Source organism: Perca fluviatilis, chromosome 18 (assembly GCF_010015445.1).
Source record: "Perca fluviatilis chromosome 18, GENO_Pfluv_1.0, whole genome shotgun sequence".
NCBI lineage: Eukaryota > Metazoa > Chordata > Actinopteri > Perciformes > Percidae > Perca > Perca fluviatilis.
This window is the reverse complement of record NC_053129.1, coordinates 34,780,581-34,796,790: the sequence shown is the minus strand read 5'-3', so window position 1 is coordinate 34,796,790 and position 16,210 is coordinate 34,780,581. Positions and strand designations below refer to the sequence as shown.

At 38.9% G+C, this 16,210-nt stretch overlaps 1 protein-coding gene across 2 annotated transcripts in view; it reads right to left on the bottom strand.

The window, feature by feature from the left end:
• Positions 1–387: 387 nt before the first annotated feature.
• The window catches only part of LOC120546653 (receptor-interacting serine/threonine-protein kinase 3-like), a 16,066-nt gene continuing 243 nt past the window's right edge, over positions 388–16,210 (bottom strand). The window contains exons 2-14 of one of the 2 annotated variants that reach the window (XM_039781766.1): positions 14,044–14,270; positions 10,284–10,426; positions 10,035–10,203; positions 9,562–9,726; positions 8,519–8,667; positions 8,117–8,166; positions 7,802–7,954; positions 7,611–7,693; positions 7,470–7,488; positions 5,505–5,551; positions 4,624–4,693; positions 2,568–2,632; positions 388–1,360 (exon numbers count right to left, since the gene is read on the bottom strand). In XM_039781766.1, the coding sequence (XP_039637700.1) occupies positions 1,103–1,360; positions 2,568–2,632; positions 4,624–4,693; positions 5,505–5,551; positions 7,470–7,488; positions 7,611–7,693; positions 7,802–7,954; positions 8,117–8,166; positions 8,519–8,667; positions 9,562–9,726; positions 10,035–10,203; positions 10,284–10,420 (1,365 nt within the window). In that variant the 5' untranslated portion in view covers positions 10,421–10,426; positions 14,044–14,270 and the 3' untranslated portion in view covers positions 388–1,102. The remainder of the gene's footprint in view (positions 1,361–2,567; positions 2,633–4,623; positions 4,694–5,504; positions 5,552–7,469; positions 7,489–7,610; positions 7,694–7,801; positions 7,955–8,116; positions 8,167–8,518; positions 8,668–9,561; positions 9,727–10,034; positions 10,204–10,283; positions 10,427–14,043; positions 14,271–16,210) is intronic. The other variant, XM_039781767.1, reaches the window with a different exon arrangement.

Below are 16,210 nucleotides of genomic sequence, written 5' to 3'. Positions count from 1 at the left end.
CCTTTAAGAAAATAATTCCTGGTATTGTAGTCCCTCTAATCTACATTTGCCACTGATCAATCAAAACCAGTTATTTTTCAAGTAAAAGGAAAATGTAAAACATATTTTTACTTAGTATAGGCCAGTGTCGTTACTTTCCCAGTTTTCAAAAATACTTGAAAAACGTTTTGTTGTACTGTTAGACAGTTTCATTGAAAACCATCAGCTGTTTATTGACAGTCAGTATGGGTTCAGAACAAATCTATCAACTTCTATGGCCTTAATGGAATTAATTGGAGACTTAACTAGTTCAATCAACAACCAGAAGTATGCAATGGTGTTTTTTATAGATTTGAAGAAAGCATTTAACACATATGATCATAAAAAAAAAGATGGAAAGGTATGATGTTAGAGTCTCAACTGGTTAAAAAGCTTTATTGAAAACAGAAAACAATTTGTACAAATGGGGGGATTACAACTAAACATATTTACATATTACATGTGGTGTGCCACAAGGGTTAATATTAGGTCCTAAATTAGTCATTTTATACATCAGTGATATATGTAAAGTATCTAGTATTGTGAAATGGGTTGTTTTTGCTGATGACACCAATATTTTTTGTTCTGGGGAGAACCTACAGCAGCGGCTGTACGTTGTCTCAAAAGAATTAGGGAAGCTGAAATTGTGGTTTGACTCAAACTAATTATCAATAAATCTGAAAAAAACTAAATGTATGGTGTTTGGGAAAAGGGAAATACATTAGAATACAAAGGTTGTTGTGATGTTTTACAATAATATGTTAGAGTTTATGAAAATTTGTTTTTGGGAGTGATACTAGACCACAATTTGTGCTCGAAACACAACACAATGTTTTTGGTTGTAGGGTTATATGGCTGTTTATTGAAAAACAATAGATAAAAAACCCTTTGATAATGGTATGGACATTTCAAAAAGGGTTGGACCCAAAAAGCATTTTGCTTGTTCCTACTCCTTTTTTGGACAAGAGTATTTATTTAATAGTATTTATTTATTTAGCTCATTCTTGCTTTTTATTAAAGTGAAATACTTTGTGTCTTGTATTTTAGGATTTTGTATGTTTTTATGAAACTATTCATTAATGGTCTATGATAAATTCTCCGCTAGTTTGTTCTGACCCATCTTCCCTAAAACTATTCTGGTCACTTTAATTGTGTTCATGCTGTATGTTTGGAACATCTGATCCACCACCTTCACCCTGTTTGCATTCTCTAGTCGACTCTTTGGGATTGCTGGGAAGTCTCTTAGGACCTCCAGGTACCACTTGAATGTTTCAAAGTCTTGGGCTCCCAAATGTTCTAGAGTTCCCAAGAGGACCTCTTGAGGTGTCGCCTTTTTTTCTTCCTGCAAAGATCCAAAAGATACCAAAAAACATCATCACCCTATGGAACTTTTTCTTTGTTTAAAAATATTAGAATCAAAACATTGATTTTGTAAATTGTTATGATAAAATTGTTTCAAGTAGAAGCCGAAAAATGTTGATTCGGAAATCTGTGTTTACACAAATTTCAAATTCAGGAGCATATGAAAACCATATTTGGAAGAGTGCTCAGTAAAAATGTGTTCATGAGGACAATAACTTCTGGAGTAGAACTCTGACCTTAAAGTGACTATATGTAACTTTTTAATGTTTAATGTTTCTGTCATTTTTCATACAATGGTCTCAAATGACCTGTAACCGCAAACGAGACTAACAGTGAAAAGAACGCTATTTTTATACAGTTTTTAGTAATGCCTCTGCCCGGGTCAGATTTTTCCCACTAAGTCACAGAATGATTTCAGGTATGTAATATGTCTATTTCATTCATTAAATACTTTACTTTACAATGTGCAATGTGCTTGTACATCAGTAGCCAACATTAAATTACGTCCCCCTTAAATCTTGGGATGATACATGTGCCTACGAAATTTTGTACATCTATGTGAAACTTACCACAAGGGCTACTTTGTTGAAATTTTGTAGGTGGCACTTTTGTGTAATTTTGCCACACCCATGAGCAAGACCCATGGAATACAACCATTTTCACCACTTCTGACGTGTATGTGAAAGTTTTACGACTGTCGAGAACTGAATTATAATTCCTTGCATCACAGTAGGGTCCTCACACCTGTTGGTACTCGTGTTCAGGGTTGAGGTCCTAAATAATTTCAATCTCAGTTTATAAGGACAAACGGTTAATCCCAAATAAAAAAATAAATAAATCAACCTTACTCGTGGATACCCTTCAGTTGAGGAACTTTAATGCATGTTAATGCAGTATATGGTTTCTCTCATTATGGAACATATCTTTAATGTGTGCAAAGTGAAAAAACAATTAGCTTGGCTCTGTCCAAAGGTAACAAAAATCTGCATACCAGCCCCTACAAAGCTCACTTAACATGTGTTTTGTTTGTTTGAAAATAACAGACCACATTGTAAGTCATTATTCTGGTTTAAGAGGAACTCAGCCTTTCGTTGAAGCTAGTTTAAAAATATTTCGTGAGTGTTGAAGACAAGTGAATGTCTCTGTATTAGAGTCTCAGCAGGCTGCGGCGATTGTTTGAAACTCACCTGAATTGGCGGGGGACCTTTCCGCACGTAATCAACAACGTCCTCTTCTTCAAAATGGTCACTCTCTGAAAAAAGACCAAATGAAATTATGTAAAATGTGAAAACTAAGGGACCGTTCGGTATTTATGGAATGGATCACCGGAGGAAAATAGGGGAGGGTCATGTCTTTTTATTCTTTGTTAAGGGGAGGGTCACCCAACATTTTTTTGTCTGGGGGGGGGGGTTGAGTTTGCTGGTGGGGCAGGGGGGAGCAGTGTCCCCCTGGTGGCTGAAACAGGTAATTGCATTATTTAAATTGTAAATGAGTGTGGATGAAGCGGATGATGTCGAGGAACTAGCCAACGTTAGCTTGGAAGAATCGCTGCCTTCTACCAGCTGCACTCAGCCACAGCTAACGGTAGCTAACGTTAACTTTAGCAAAGTTGTTGTGGAAAAAGACAGAGACGAGGCCGGTCATCAGTATTACAGAACAAGGTAATGGCACCTCAGGTACCATCATCTCTTAAGACCCTGCTCTATGGGGACCGATTACAGAGACCGTCCGGGAGGAAATGATACCCAGAGGGATATCAGCCTTTCAGAATCGGGCGGCTAAATGTCCAGCATCTCGGAGGGGGAACAAGGCTGGTGGCAGAAAGACCCGCTCTCTCGAGGCACTGACCCGACATCTTCACAATGGTGAAAATGTACCACGGGAGTGTATTCTATATTCACTGTCCACCGGAGACATTTATTGCTTTGCCTGTAAAGTGCTACCAACACACAGCAGCGCATGTGTAGTAGGGTTTAGCGAGCTGCTGAGGGAGCTTGATTTTGAGGATTTGATCTGCGACCTTGCAAAGAAAAAGACAAGAAAGAAGAACTTCTAAAGGTAAGAGCTATTATGCTATCTGTAAATTGAGTAGGCTAATATAATCTGTTGTGACCGTGTGACCAGACAATGTACATATTTTGTTTAGTTTATGGAAATGCTATGTATATCAGACGTGTATTGCATCATTATTTTGTGCTGCTGCTATAGGCCTGTGTGAGACTTAGTTGTCAGTGCAGTATATGTTGGTTTTTGCAGTTTGTGAAGTGCCAGCTGACTTAGTGACTGTTATTTAACAACCTGCACTCAGCTGTGTTGTGTGATGGCATTGTTGTATCTTCAGTCAATCACGTTTCAGAATTACTATTGTGCTTTCTGTTTGGGTGATTTTTAGTGAATATTATATCGCCATAGTCTTGAGCCATACAATGCTTTGGTATGATTTAATTAATTGAAACAGTCTTGTGATGTGTGAGTCAGATGGCAGGACTTGGTTTATTGAACTGGAAAAACATACTTGATTGCCTGCTCAGCTGGACTAGTCATTCATCTTTTGACCAATAGTGATTTGGAATGTCAAATCATACACCTGGTGGGCCTTAAGTGTGTGTGTGTGTGTGTGTGTGTGTGTGTGTGTGTGTGTGTGTGTGTGTGTGTGTGTGTGTGTGTGTGTGTGTGTGTGTGTGTGTGTGTGTGTGTGTGTGTGTGTGTGTGTGTGTGTGTGTGTGTGTGTGTGTGTGTGTGTGTGTGTGTGTGTGTGTTATCAGCTGCCTGCAGTTTGCTGGTTGTCAATAGATTTTTTTTATCGGATCCTTTGGAGTGGGTGTTATGGGTTGTAGGGGGGCCCATGAGTTTCAGTGCCCAGGGGCCTCTGGGGGTACTAATCCGGCCTTGCCTATGATGTTAGCACAAGTTAAACTAACTTGGCTGTGATTTGCCAGAGAGCCCAGTGCCAAGAGTTTGTACGCAAAGTAAACGCTAAAGAGACAGGTAAAGAGATGCTGCTACTCACGGTATGTCAGATGGCCAGTACACCACTGGAGCCAAGTAAAAACAAAGTGCCAACAACTGCTTTACAACAGTATTAGTCAGACCCATGGCTTTGATTGGCTGATTGGCTCAATTCTTTTTTATTTATTTAGAAAAAGCTGTTTCATGTCACAATGCTGGCTGAATCAGTTAAATTAGTGGGGTGGACGAATTAAAAGGTCTGAACCCAGGCAATAGTAATAGGTAAGTACAGACCTGAAGCCTGAGCAATTTGAATTCTTTGAAACTGCTCTTTCATTCCCTTGTCTTCCTTTTTCTTTTGGTCCTAGAAAGACAAAGAGATAGAGCCTGTTACACAAAATGATAAAAAGAGTGATTTGCTGTATTGTGTCTAAATGTTTTTCCCTCAGCATGACTTGAGTTTTCATGAAGAGATTTTTCTCAGCAGTTTCATTAGATAGCTTAAAAAACTTTCACAGAATTGAATTGCTTTTATTATGATTCTCAGATGCAAATTCTCCACACACAAATGTGTATCATCCTTTCATTAATTTATTTCATTTAATCCAAAAAGAATTGGATTGTAAACATTTTTATACTTTTCCTGGGCATTAAAAGAGGAAGGCCCTAATCAATTCCAATCTCAATTTAGATGGATAGTAAATAAATTATGACTTTAAAACCCCAATTCATACTTTATTTTTGTGAATACCCAATAACCGTATGTAAATGCGGTGTAAGGTCCATCTCAGTGAGCAGCATATCTTAAATGAAGGGATGCAAAGTAAAAAAAACATGTAGGACTATGAAGATGCCTGCTGGGAAAATGTCTCTGTTGTGCTTTGATTGATACCAATCACGTCTGTATGTCTGTAAGTATGAAGCAGCTACAAGCAGCTGGTTAGGTTAGCTTAGCATAAAGACTGGAAACAAATGGAAACAGCTAAACTGGCTCAGTCCAATGGTAACCAGCACCTACAAAGCTCAATTAGCATGTTGTCTTTTGTTATTCTGGGTTAAGAGGAACTAAGCCTTTCTGTGAAGCTAATTCAAACATTTCTTGAGTGTTGAAGTGCATGTCTCTGTATTAGAGTCTCAGGAGGCTGCAGCAACAGTCTGAATTATCTGAAACTAACCTGAATTGGCGAGGGACCTGTCGGCATGTTATCAACAACATCACTCTCTGAAAAAAAGACCATATTAAATTACATTACATTTATAATATCAATTCATAACAAGAGTTATCTCAAGACACTTTACAGATAGAGTAGGTCTAGACCACACTCTATAATTTACAAAGACCCAACAATTCCAGTAATTCCCTCAAGAGCAAGCAGTGCGACAGTGGAGAGGAAAAACTTCCTTTAGGCAGGAACCTCGGACAGACCCAGGCTCTTGGTAGGCGGTGTCTGACGGTGCCGGTTGGGGGTGTGATGAACAGTGGCAATAACAGTTACAATAAAGATAATGGAACTATGACTAGAAATAGTAGTTGTAGTAGTTCATGGCATAGCAGACCGTAGCAGGTTGTAACAGGGCGATGAACGGGACCTCTGCGAGAAAACCATAAGGACTCTGGGGAATAAGCTCCCCAGAGCTAAGTTAGTAATAAGCAAGTCTGGGACATGGATGCACACAGATGGAAAGAGAGAAGAGAGAGGAGCTCAGTGTGTCAAAGGAAGGAATTCCCCCGGCAGTCTAAAACTATAACTAAGAGCTGGTCCAAGGCAAACCTGGGCCAGTTCTATAAGGGTTGGTACATGAATCTGACTATGAAGCGAAGCAGAGAAGAGAAGGGGTGCCGGGTCTGAAGCTAGACCTAGACTGCCCTCTCCCACCAGTCTAGGCAAATTCTCACCCCCTAACTATAAGCTTTATCAAAGAGGATTTTTAAGATTACTCTTAAATGTGGTGATGGTGTCTGCCCCCCGGACCCAGACTGGGAGCTGGTTCCACAGGAGAGGAGCCTGGTAGCTGAAGGTTCTGGCTCCCATTCTAGTATTAGAGACTCTAGGAACCACAAGTAACTCTGCATTCTGGGAGGACAGTGCTCTAGTGGGACAATAAGGTACTAGGAGGTCTTTAAGATATGATGGTGCCTGACCATTAAGAGCTTTGTAGGTCAGGAGAAGGATTTTAAATTCGATCCTGGATCTTACAGGGAGCCAATGCAGAGAAGCAGAAGAAATGATGTAAGATGTGAAAACTAATGCTGTAAATGTTTTTAAAAACAATTTCTAATCCAGCTAAACATGGCTCAGTGAAACTACTTCTTGATAGTGGAAGTAAAATAATGTAACTTTAAGTTCCTATTGCCATCGAGATATAATGTGTCATCTAGCCTTACTCTTGTACAGATTAAACATGATATAACTTGTTTGTTAGTGAGATTTAGAGATGATGGCAGATGGATTTTGTTGCCTTTTGGACAGAGCCAGTCTAGTTGTTTTGCTAAGCTAAGCTATAAAGCAAATAAAGGTTTATATCAGCCAGAATGTTCAACTCGTTACACTCTGGTTCCATCTTTTGTCCGACATTTCCTTCACTGACCGATTTCTGTGTGGGAGGGGAAGTTGATTTCCCTAACTGATTTCTGGTCTGAGCTAGCTAACTTCTGGTTTAGCACTGTGCTAACTTAAATCATGCTATCATGCTGCACTTCTAGACTTTCCAAAAATTTATTTTTATTTTTTTATGCTTTTATATGTCTTATGTATCCCTGTAAAGGTGTTCTTCAGTGCAGAGAAAGGCGCCTTTAAATAAAATGTATTATTATTATTATTATTATATATGTACGTAAAGCAAACGCTAAAGAGGCAAAGAGATGCAGCTACTCACGGTATGCCAGATGGCCAGTACACCACTGGAGCCAAGTAAAAACAAAGTGCCAACAACTGCTTTACAACAGCAGTAGTCACACCCATGGCTTTGATTGGCTGATTGGCTTGATTCTTTTTAATTTATTTAGGAAAAGCTGTTTCATGTCACAATGCTGGCTGAATCAGTTAAATTAGTGGGGTGGACAAATTAAAAGGTCTGAACCAGGACAATAGTAATATGTAAGTACAGACCTGAAGCCTGAGCAGTTAGAATTTGCTTACCTTCCTCTTCCTTTTGGTCCTAGAAAGACAAAGAGATAGAGCCTTTTACACAAAATGATAAAAACAGTGATTTGCTGTATTGTGTCTAAATGTTTGTCCCTCAGCATGACTTTAGTTTTCATGAAGAGATTTGTTTCTCACCAGTTTCTTCAGCACTTCATGGACAGTATCAGAAATTGCATGTTTGTGCTTCTGATACAGTTCTTCTGTCTTGGTTGTACACTCTGTTGAACACAACATAGAGTACAGCTGTGATGTTTAAAGCCAGGCATCACAAGCTACTTTTCTTTGTCAGTTCAGAGTTTTAGAGGTAAATGAAGGAGGTTCCTCACCAAGGGCTTGGGGCCTTTCTTCAGGTTTATTGTCCCAACATCTCTTCATCAGTTCTTTCAACTCTGTCAACCCTGCAGCATCACCCTTAATGTCATCTATTGGTGGACGCTTTCCATCTGGGACATGAATCATCACCATCTCAGGGTTTGCATCTACATTGGAGAATTTAACAAGTCTTTCTCTACAGCTCAGCACCAAGAAAACTAAAACAAACACATTATTGTACCATGTGTCATGAGAAAAAACTAAGATTAAGGTAGAAGATATTTTGAGCATTTATAGTGAGGGTGGCTAAAGACACATTAGTCTCTTACACTCATATGGTTTTTCCCCTGTGGTAATGGACCAAATGAGAATCCCATAACTGAAAGACAGAGAGAGTTACATTACATTGGCAATACAATCACACCCTGGTTGGTTGATGGATAGGGGTTTTTTTTTTCATCTGTAAATTGATGATCGTGTGAGCATGAGGACATTCAATGACAACAATAAAATCAGTGCCTGAAGTCACCTGAGTGAATATATACTATAATACTCTTACCAAATCCCTCACCTGTAAAGGACTATGTCACTGATATTTTGACTGTCTGTCCAGACTGAAACTGTGTTAATTTTTGTAGACATGGGGGCAGGAGTGATCCTGTCTCCAGTTATTATTTATTATATGATAAATAAAACGCTCTTATCCAAGTGTTGGTTTGGGCCTCTTGTACCTGTAGATATCAGAGGCTCGTTTAGGTTTGTATGTTAAACCAAACGCCTCCGGGGGCATGTAGTTGACTGTCCCTCCTGAATCTTCATCATCCTTCCTGGAAACTTGTGAGACGCTGTAGGAAATCCGGGAAAGGCCAAAATCTGTAAGCTGCAGAAAGAATTAGCAAAGAGAGGAAGGTGGCAGAAAAGGGATTTACTTTGTGTGAGTATTTTCTTTTTATGCCACTCTACTTCTATTCCCCTGCATTTATTGTTTAGTTACTTTACAAATCAAACTTTTTGTACACAAAGTATACGAAGAGCTTATCAAATCAGAGAACAATCTCTTAATATTTGCCTTTTGCATGGAGCTTTAACCCCGTCAGTGCCGCGTGGCCTTTTGTTCTTAGCGTAACGAGATCTTGCCCTGTGAGAGGCGAGCAAACCTAAGTTGAATCGAAACATAGCCGGAGCTGCTCCACTGAAGACAGCGCCTGGCCTAAAGGCAGATATCTGGTTGCATTTCAGACAGAGAAGACCCATGCAGGTCTTGACTTATATGACTGTATGGATACAAATACAGATATAAGCCTGACATGCTAACTAAAAGAAATAAGTCACTTGTGTCGACATGACGCGTACCATCTCTGCAGCACACCCTCTGAATTAAATTGTGAAATATCCCAAATTTATATTTAATTGAATTGTAAATAAAAATGTCTTTCTGAAATCAGTGCTAATGTGAAGTTATTAATTGAACAAGTTGTCTTATTCAGTCAAACATCAGTTGTACTCATCTTAATAATGCTTCATACTGTACAATGTTAAGACCTGGAGTTTGGCTCTTTTAAAACAGTAAAACCCTTTCCCTTCCTTTTTATTGTTTCATCGTAGAATCATTTCTGCTTATTATCAAAAGCAACATTTAGGGAAAAAACATGTAACTTTCGGGCTTACAGTTCATGTCTTTCAGCCTTTATTTAGTCTCCATAAAGTGTGCAAACTATTATAACAATATAAAGTAAGCATGAGGCCTTACCTCCCCTGAAAGCCTGGGACTCACCTTGGCATTGAGAGCGTCGTCCAACAGCACATTTTGGGGCTTCAGGTCCAGGTGGAGAACGGGACCATGAGGACGAGGCAGACTGTGGAGGAAGTTTATACCCAGAGCCACTTGGTGAACCAGTCTGAAGACCAGCGGCCAGGGTGGAGGTCCATCCAAGGCTTCCTGTAAGATTGTTTCCATAGTTACAGATCGAAAAATAGTGGAGTTAGTGAGCAATAAATATGACTTCTTCTTTATATGCACTACCATTAGAAAGTTTGGAATCATGTGTTATATTTATGTTTTTCTCTTTTCCTTCAATATTAACTATTCCATCATAAAAACTGCATAATTCAGACATTTACATTTGATTTTCTTTTGGAATGACAAGATTCAAATTTCAAAATTTTCACAATTGTTACTTGAAGCAGAGTACGTTTTTACAGAGGTTCTCTAAGTAAAAGATGAGTAGTTGTTCCACCCCTGGTTACCTGCAGGGAGGCCAGTGATCCTCTCTCCATGAGCTCCATGACCACACCAAGCTGGGTTGCCCAGCCAGAATTGGGCGGTTGACCCTTGAAGACCCCTAGGACACGAATAACATGCGGGCTGCTTGCTTCTTGCATCATCTTAATCTCACGCAGCAAAGACTTATTGTTCCTGTGTGTGTTTATTTGAATAATTAGTGATTCACTCAACTTCATGTAACTGTAAACAGAAAACTATTTGTAAGAACTTACCCATCGTCATGACGAAGCAGTTTAATGGCCACGTCACACGCCCACCGACGATGCCTGGCTTTGTAGATTTGTCCGAAACCTCCGGAGCCAATCACCTCCAAGCCCTCGAGGCTGGAGTTTTCAATAAATTGTTCCATAGTTCACTGGAGGAGCAAATTATTCATGATAATGAAACCTTTACAGATCAAAAGAATGAAATGCATTGTACCTCTGAAATAAAGAGGATCTTGCCACTCAGTCAGGGAGGCTGGTCCAATACCTGGATGTGACAGAGCCTCTAGTCGATTTAGACCTCAAACTGATTTGAGTTGGAAAGATGAACAGAGAAGAAATTTGAAGTCAGCTACTGAAGCCATGGGGTGTTTTATTTATGGCCGTGTTGTCTGTATGTTACAAAAATGTCTTGTGTCACAGTGAGACATGCAAATTTCCCGCCCCTTATGGCATGCTGTTCCATGCAAACAAAAGCTTTGTAATTTGGCATAGTGAAGATTTTGATCTGCTGCTGACCCAATCTGAGAGCAATCTTTGAAACCTCTAGGAGGAGCTTTGAAAAGTTACATACCTGTTAATGACATGTTGTCTCATGACCAATTACATCATAGTTCAAGCTATCGACTATTTCTTCGCAGTTAAGGGTCACTTTAGTCAAAGGATTATACCAATCAAACAGAGACAAATCAGATAAAACTCCAAATTCTAAATGGCCTACTTCCGGTTGTTAATTGGAAATATGTCTGACATGAAGAAAGCGTTGTGGGTATTATAGCTTGTTAATATTGGAGAAATTATGTCCAAAATAAGGCATTCCACGTCCTAGGGGGTGCTAAACACGTGTGATCAAAATCGCTATAAAGTCTTGCAATGCTTACAGGTTTTGATGTGTGCACGTGTGAACTTTTGTTGATTTTTTTCAAGTATAGCAAGGGCAAGAAAAATGCATATGTCAATATCTCACTCAAAATGATTACTAATTTGAACATTGCTGTAAAAAATTGTTAGTTTTTGTGCATCCTAAAGTCATCAAACAGAATGCAAATTAATGCATGAAATCCAAGATAGCTAACTTCCTGTTAGGCGACAGGAGCGAGCAATGATCTCATCAAATTTCATGAACATACAAGGAACATTATACCAAACCCAAAGTGTGCTTATGGGGAGGCCATGTAGTCCACTGGCCACGCCTAAAACCTATTCACTGCAGAACTTTACAATTGATGCCAGTTCTGACGACTGTAGCAACTTTTGTAAATCATTGAGCATCCAAAGCTTCTCAAAAATATGATTGTTCAGCAGAATACTAGAAAATAGGGTCCTCTGGCCATTCTGTATAAGTTAGTTTGTCTACATTTTCTCTTCCTTAACCACTAAGTCCCCTCGACGCTGTTATGCGTAAATCACAACACTTATCAATCAGCAGTTATACGCAGTATACCCACTAAGAAAGCTCCAGGATTTCCATATACCCATTTAAAAATGCCCAACATACTTTCCATTATATTTTTGATATATTTTTAATTGTCATCTGTGTTTTTTTTCTTCACATATAGGCTAAATAAAGGTATTTCCACCGTAAATTGGTGCATATAAGTGTATCCGAATACAGTAAATGAAGGCGCTAATGCTTAAAACTTCCCTGGGGGAGGACACCCAGACACCCCACTATGATATGGTCTCCTCCTCCCCGAAAGGCAGATTCTGGCCCATATGCAGTAGAGTACACACACTACAATACATTAGACTACACTGATCACTTCCCCATCAGTCAGGCACAAGATCTGACCATAATTACACTTTTGCTTTCCATAAACTGTCGTTGCTTTAGCCTTTTATTTAAGTTACAACCCTGGGAATTGGTAAGCGATCGTGAGAGAAAATTATAAAAATATAAAAACATAATTCAAACCGATGTGGGTATTGGCAACACACGTATGGCTCAAGAAGCCGAAAAATGCGTAATTCCCTCCGCTGAAAATCTATATCTTTCATAAAAAATACCCATCAGGGAATGTTAATGGGGTTGTCTGTCTCTAAATGTTTTAATTGTTATGAGCGCACCCCTCCTCACTCCGTGCATCAAGCTCCGTGCATCAGTAGGCAGTGCTTTTACACCAGTTGATCTCTAATCTCCAACATTACCTGCTCCCGAGCAGGTAGGTGTTCAGCATAATTTACCACGGCGATGTAACCGGGTAAATCGGTGGATAAGAAGTGATCCACCGTCATGATACACAAAACCCTGGCTTGAACCTGAAATTACCTCGTTAATGCCAAATCTTGCTTCGTAGTACATGCCTCTGGTGTCTCTGTGCATCTGATCCTAGGATGCTGTTAAACCCTTATAACTGGGAAGCTCACTTGGTAAAACAGGCACCCATATGCAGAGGCTCAGTCCTCGACACAGCGGCTCAGGGTTTGAGTCCATCCTGCAGCCATTTGCTGCATGTCTTCCCTTTCTCTCTCCCCCCTTTCCTGTCTACAGCGGTCCTGTCTATTAAAGGCTAAAATGCCCCAAAAAATTTCTTTAAAAAATATGTTTACTTATTATTAGTTGTGCTTTAATGTATTGTTGTTAACTCAAAATCTGTTGCAGTTTCAGCGCCGTTAGTATATACATAATAAGTTTATACATTTAGGTAGATAATACTTTGTTAATGGTTAATAATTGTTTAGTAAATCATCTAATATAATATAATCAAACAATATTTGGATGGCTATTATAAAGTTGCAACTAATGCTTATAATAATTAGTTAATGAATAATAAGTGGTTTATAAAGAATCAAGTAACAATAATTTGGCCCCATTAATTCACTTTTTGTTTATACATGCTTTACAGAGTCTTAATTAACCATTAACAAGGTATTATAATCATCAGATGCAACATTAATAATTAATAGCCATCCAAATGTTTATTGACGGTTTATAAACAATTTATCAATCATTAACAACATGTTATGATGTGAGCAACATAAAATATTAAGGGTCCGTGTTCATTTCAGGGAATTCTGTGAGATCAGGTTGGTGCAAGGTGTGTGTTTTTGATTCTCAGCGTGTGGCTGTTTGCCAGAAGACACATTTAGTTTCTAAAGAAGATGGAGGCAGCAAAGAAGCACAGCTGGCTAAACTATTTAAAAATGGATGGTTCAGGACACCCCCCCGTCTGTCACTAGCAATGATGACGCAGTGATTAGTGACGATTCTCTCTGACCAATCAGTAGTCTGCAGGTTTTCACGTCACCTTTTTGGTATTGCCTCACCTTGCTTGGAACTTCAACGGAGGTGGTCCTAAATACAGTTTAGACTTTTTTCATAATGGAAAAACATAAAAAGGCGAGCAGAGTCGAGCAGAGTCGAGCAGAGTCGAGCCGAGTCGAGTCGAGTCGAGGTGAGGTGAGGTGAGGTGAGCAGGTTTCATGTAATGGATAAACACCATAGGTGTAAAAAGAACTCAGCCAAGTTGATTCAATCTGTCAGACCAGTTAAGACACGTCCCTGCATTTTTTACTGATGACGTGAACTCAGATCACAATCAAACTGCTGTTGGTTCTACTTAAGAAACACAAATAACTTTACATGCAAATCTTTCTTAAATCAATGTTTTTCAAATCAGAAAGATATTCTACAAAATATTTCAAATATATATTTTAAATCAGCATGAGGAAACCTTTCTACTGTCCAGTTAAACAGCAACACAGCACAATGTGATCAAAGTGATCCTGATTATCAGACATTACCAGATTCCTCTGGTAGGATTCTCACCTGCTGAACTCACTCCAGGTTTATTTACAGACTCTTTCCACCTTCTTGTGTCGAGGAAACGCTGGGAGAGACGAAGCTGCTCATTTCTCCCTTGTCCTTCCGGGTGTCTGTGTGTGTCACACCTTTATGACATCAGTTCAAGTCTTAAAAAAAACACACCAGTGACATCAAAACTTGTCCAACAGGTGGTAGACAGCCAATCACATTCTTCTGCAGTGATTTCCCACCTACATTTCAAAACACATTAAACAATAGGGAAACTTTAAAAAATCTCTGCACCGGCATGTTTAAATAAAATTTTCTGAGCAGCAGCTTGTAAAAGTCAACACCATCTACAATCAAAACAATGACAATTTAGTGAAGCCATTAAAATGTGTTTTATAAAGGCCTTAATTGGAATACTGCACCAAAATTATCACAAAGGGAGTTATATTAAAGGAACACGCCGACTTATTGGGAATTTAGCTTATTCACTGTAACCCCCAGAGTTAGACTAGTCCATACATACCCTTCTCATCTCTTATTGGGACTTTATCTTATTCACTGTAACCCCCAGAGTTAGACTAGTCCATACATGCCCTTCTCATCTCTTATTGGGACTTTATCTTATTCACAGTACCCCCCAGAGTTAGACTAGTCCATACATACCCTTCTTTCTATTCGCTGTCTGATCGGCTCCAGCATTAGCTTAGCCCAGCACAGATCCTGCAGGTAACTGGTTCCAACTCAGCCTACTGCTCCCAATTGTCCAAAGTGACAAAAACGCCAACATATTTTCTGTTTATATGTTGTGATTTAGAGTCGTTAAAAACAAACGTAACATGAGAACAGCCGTCTTCTAACAGTAAACAAACCGGGAACTATATTCTCAGACAGGCTTGCTGCGAGCATATCACTCCGCCCAAGTACTATATTCTTCCGTCTGAGAATATAGTTCCGGGTTTGTTTACGGTTAGAAGACGGCTGTGTCTCATGTTACGTTGTTTTTTGTACACGCTGTGACTCTACAAATCACAACATGTAAATAGGAACATGTTGGTGTTATTTTGTCACTTATTGGGAGCAGTAGGATTACTGGAACCATTCACCTGCCTGTTCTGTGCTGGGCTGATGCCGCTGGAGCCGTCAGACAGCTTTACAGCACGCACGGAGATGAGAAGGGTATGTATGGACTAGTCTAACTCTGGGGGTTACAGTGAATAAGCTAAATTCCCAATAAGTCGGCGTGTTCCTTTAAGGATAAAATTAATTTAAAAACAAATTTGGAACCTAAATTGGAAATATGTCTGAAATAATGAGAGCAATGCGTGTAACAAATGTTGTGAATATCAAAGCAACTATGTCCAAATTATAGCCTCCCACTTATTAGGGGGCGCTATGAAGCCGCTAAATAAGCCTGAATTAAATTGCCGTAAAATCTTGCAATATTTACTGGTTTTGTGGGTTTTTCAAGTATGGCAAGGGCAACAAAAATACATATATCAATATATCAATTGAAATAATTACCAGGTTGAACATGGCTTCAAAGTTTTGTGAGTTTTTGTGGATTCTAAAGTCCTCAAACGTGTTTGTAAAATGCAAATGAATGGAATCCAAGATAGCTGATTCCTGTTGGGCGACAGGAAAGTTAAATTTCTCAAACATTACCCCTTGTGTTGGCTTCCATTCGACCATGCATCTTCCTCCCGGGTCAAAACTGAAAATCACTTTTTCTAACGTTTTTTGTCTCTTTTGGCCCGTTTTTCAATGTTTTTGGCACTTTGACGTTTAACTCTCTTTTTCACTACCATGTATGAATACCACTAACACCAACATATCAGTAGATTTACACATTAATTTGGAATTCATGGTCAATAAACTTTATTTATAGAAAACTATACATACCTAATACTTGAGTTAAAAAGAAGAAGTTATTAATTATTTGGACTAATATTAAAGGAAGGATAATCACAGAAGTGTATATGTCAACATTCAGTTGAAATACTGTTTCGAAACTTTTCTATTTCTTTTCAAATGCAAAAACATTTAACAAAACACCCAAAATTAACTGAAAGTAGAGATCCGATCTTATGCCGTACTTGCGAAGCGCGTTGTGTGGAATCATCCATCCATGTTGTTTTTGAGTAATTAAAATTAGGTAGTTAAAAAGAGACCCATATTTCTGAGA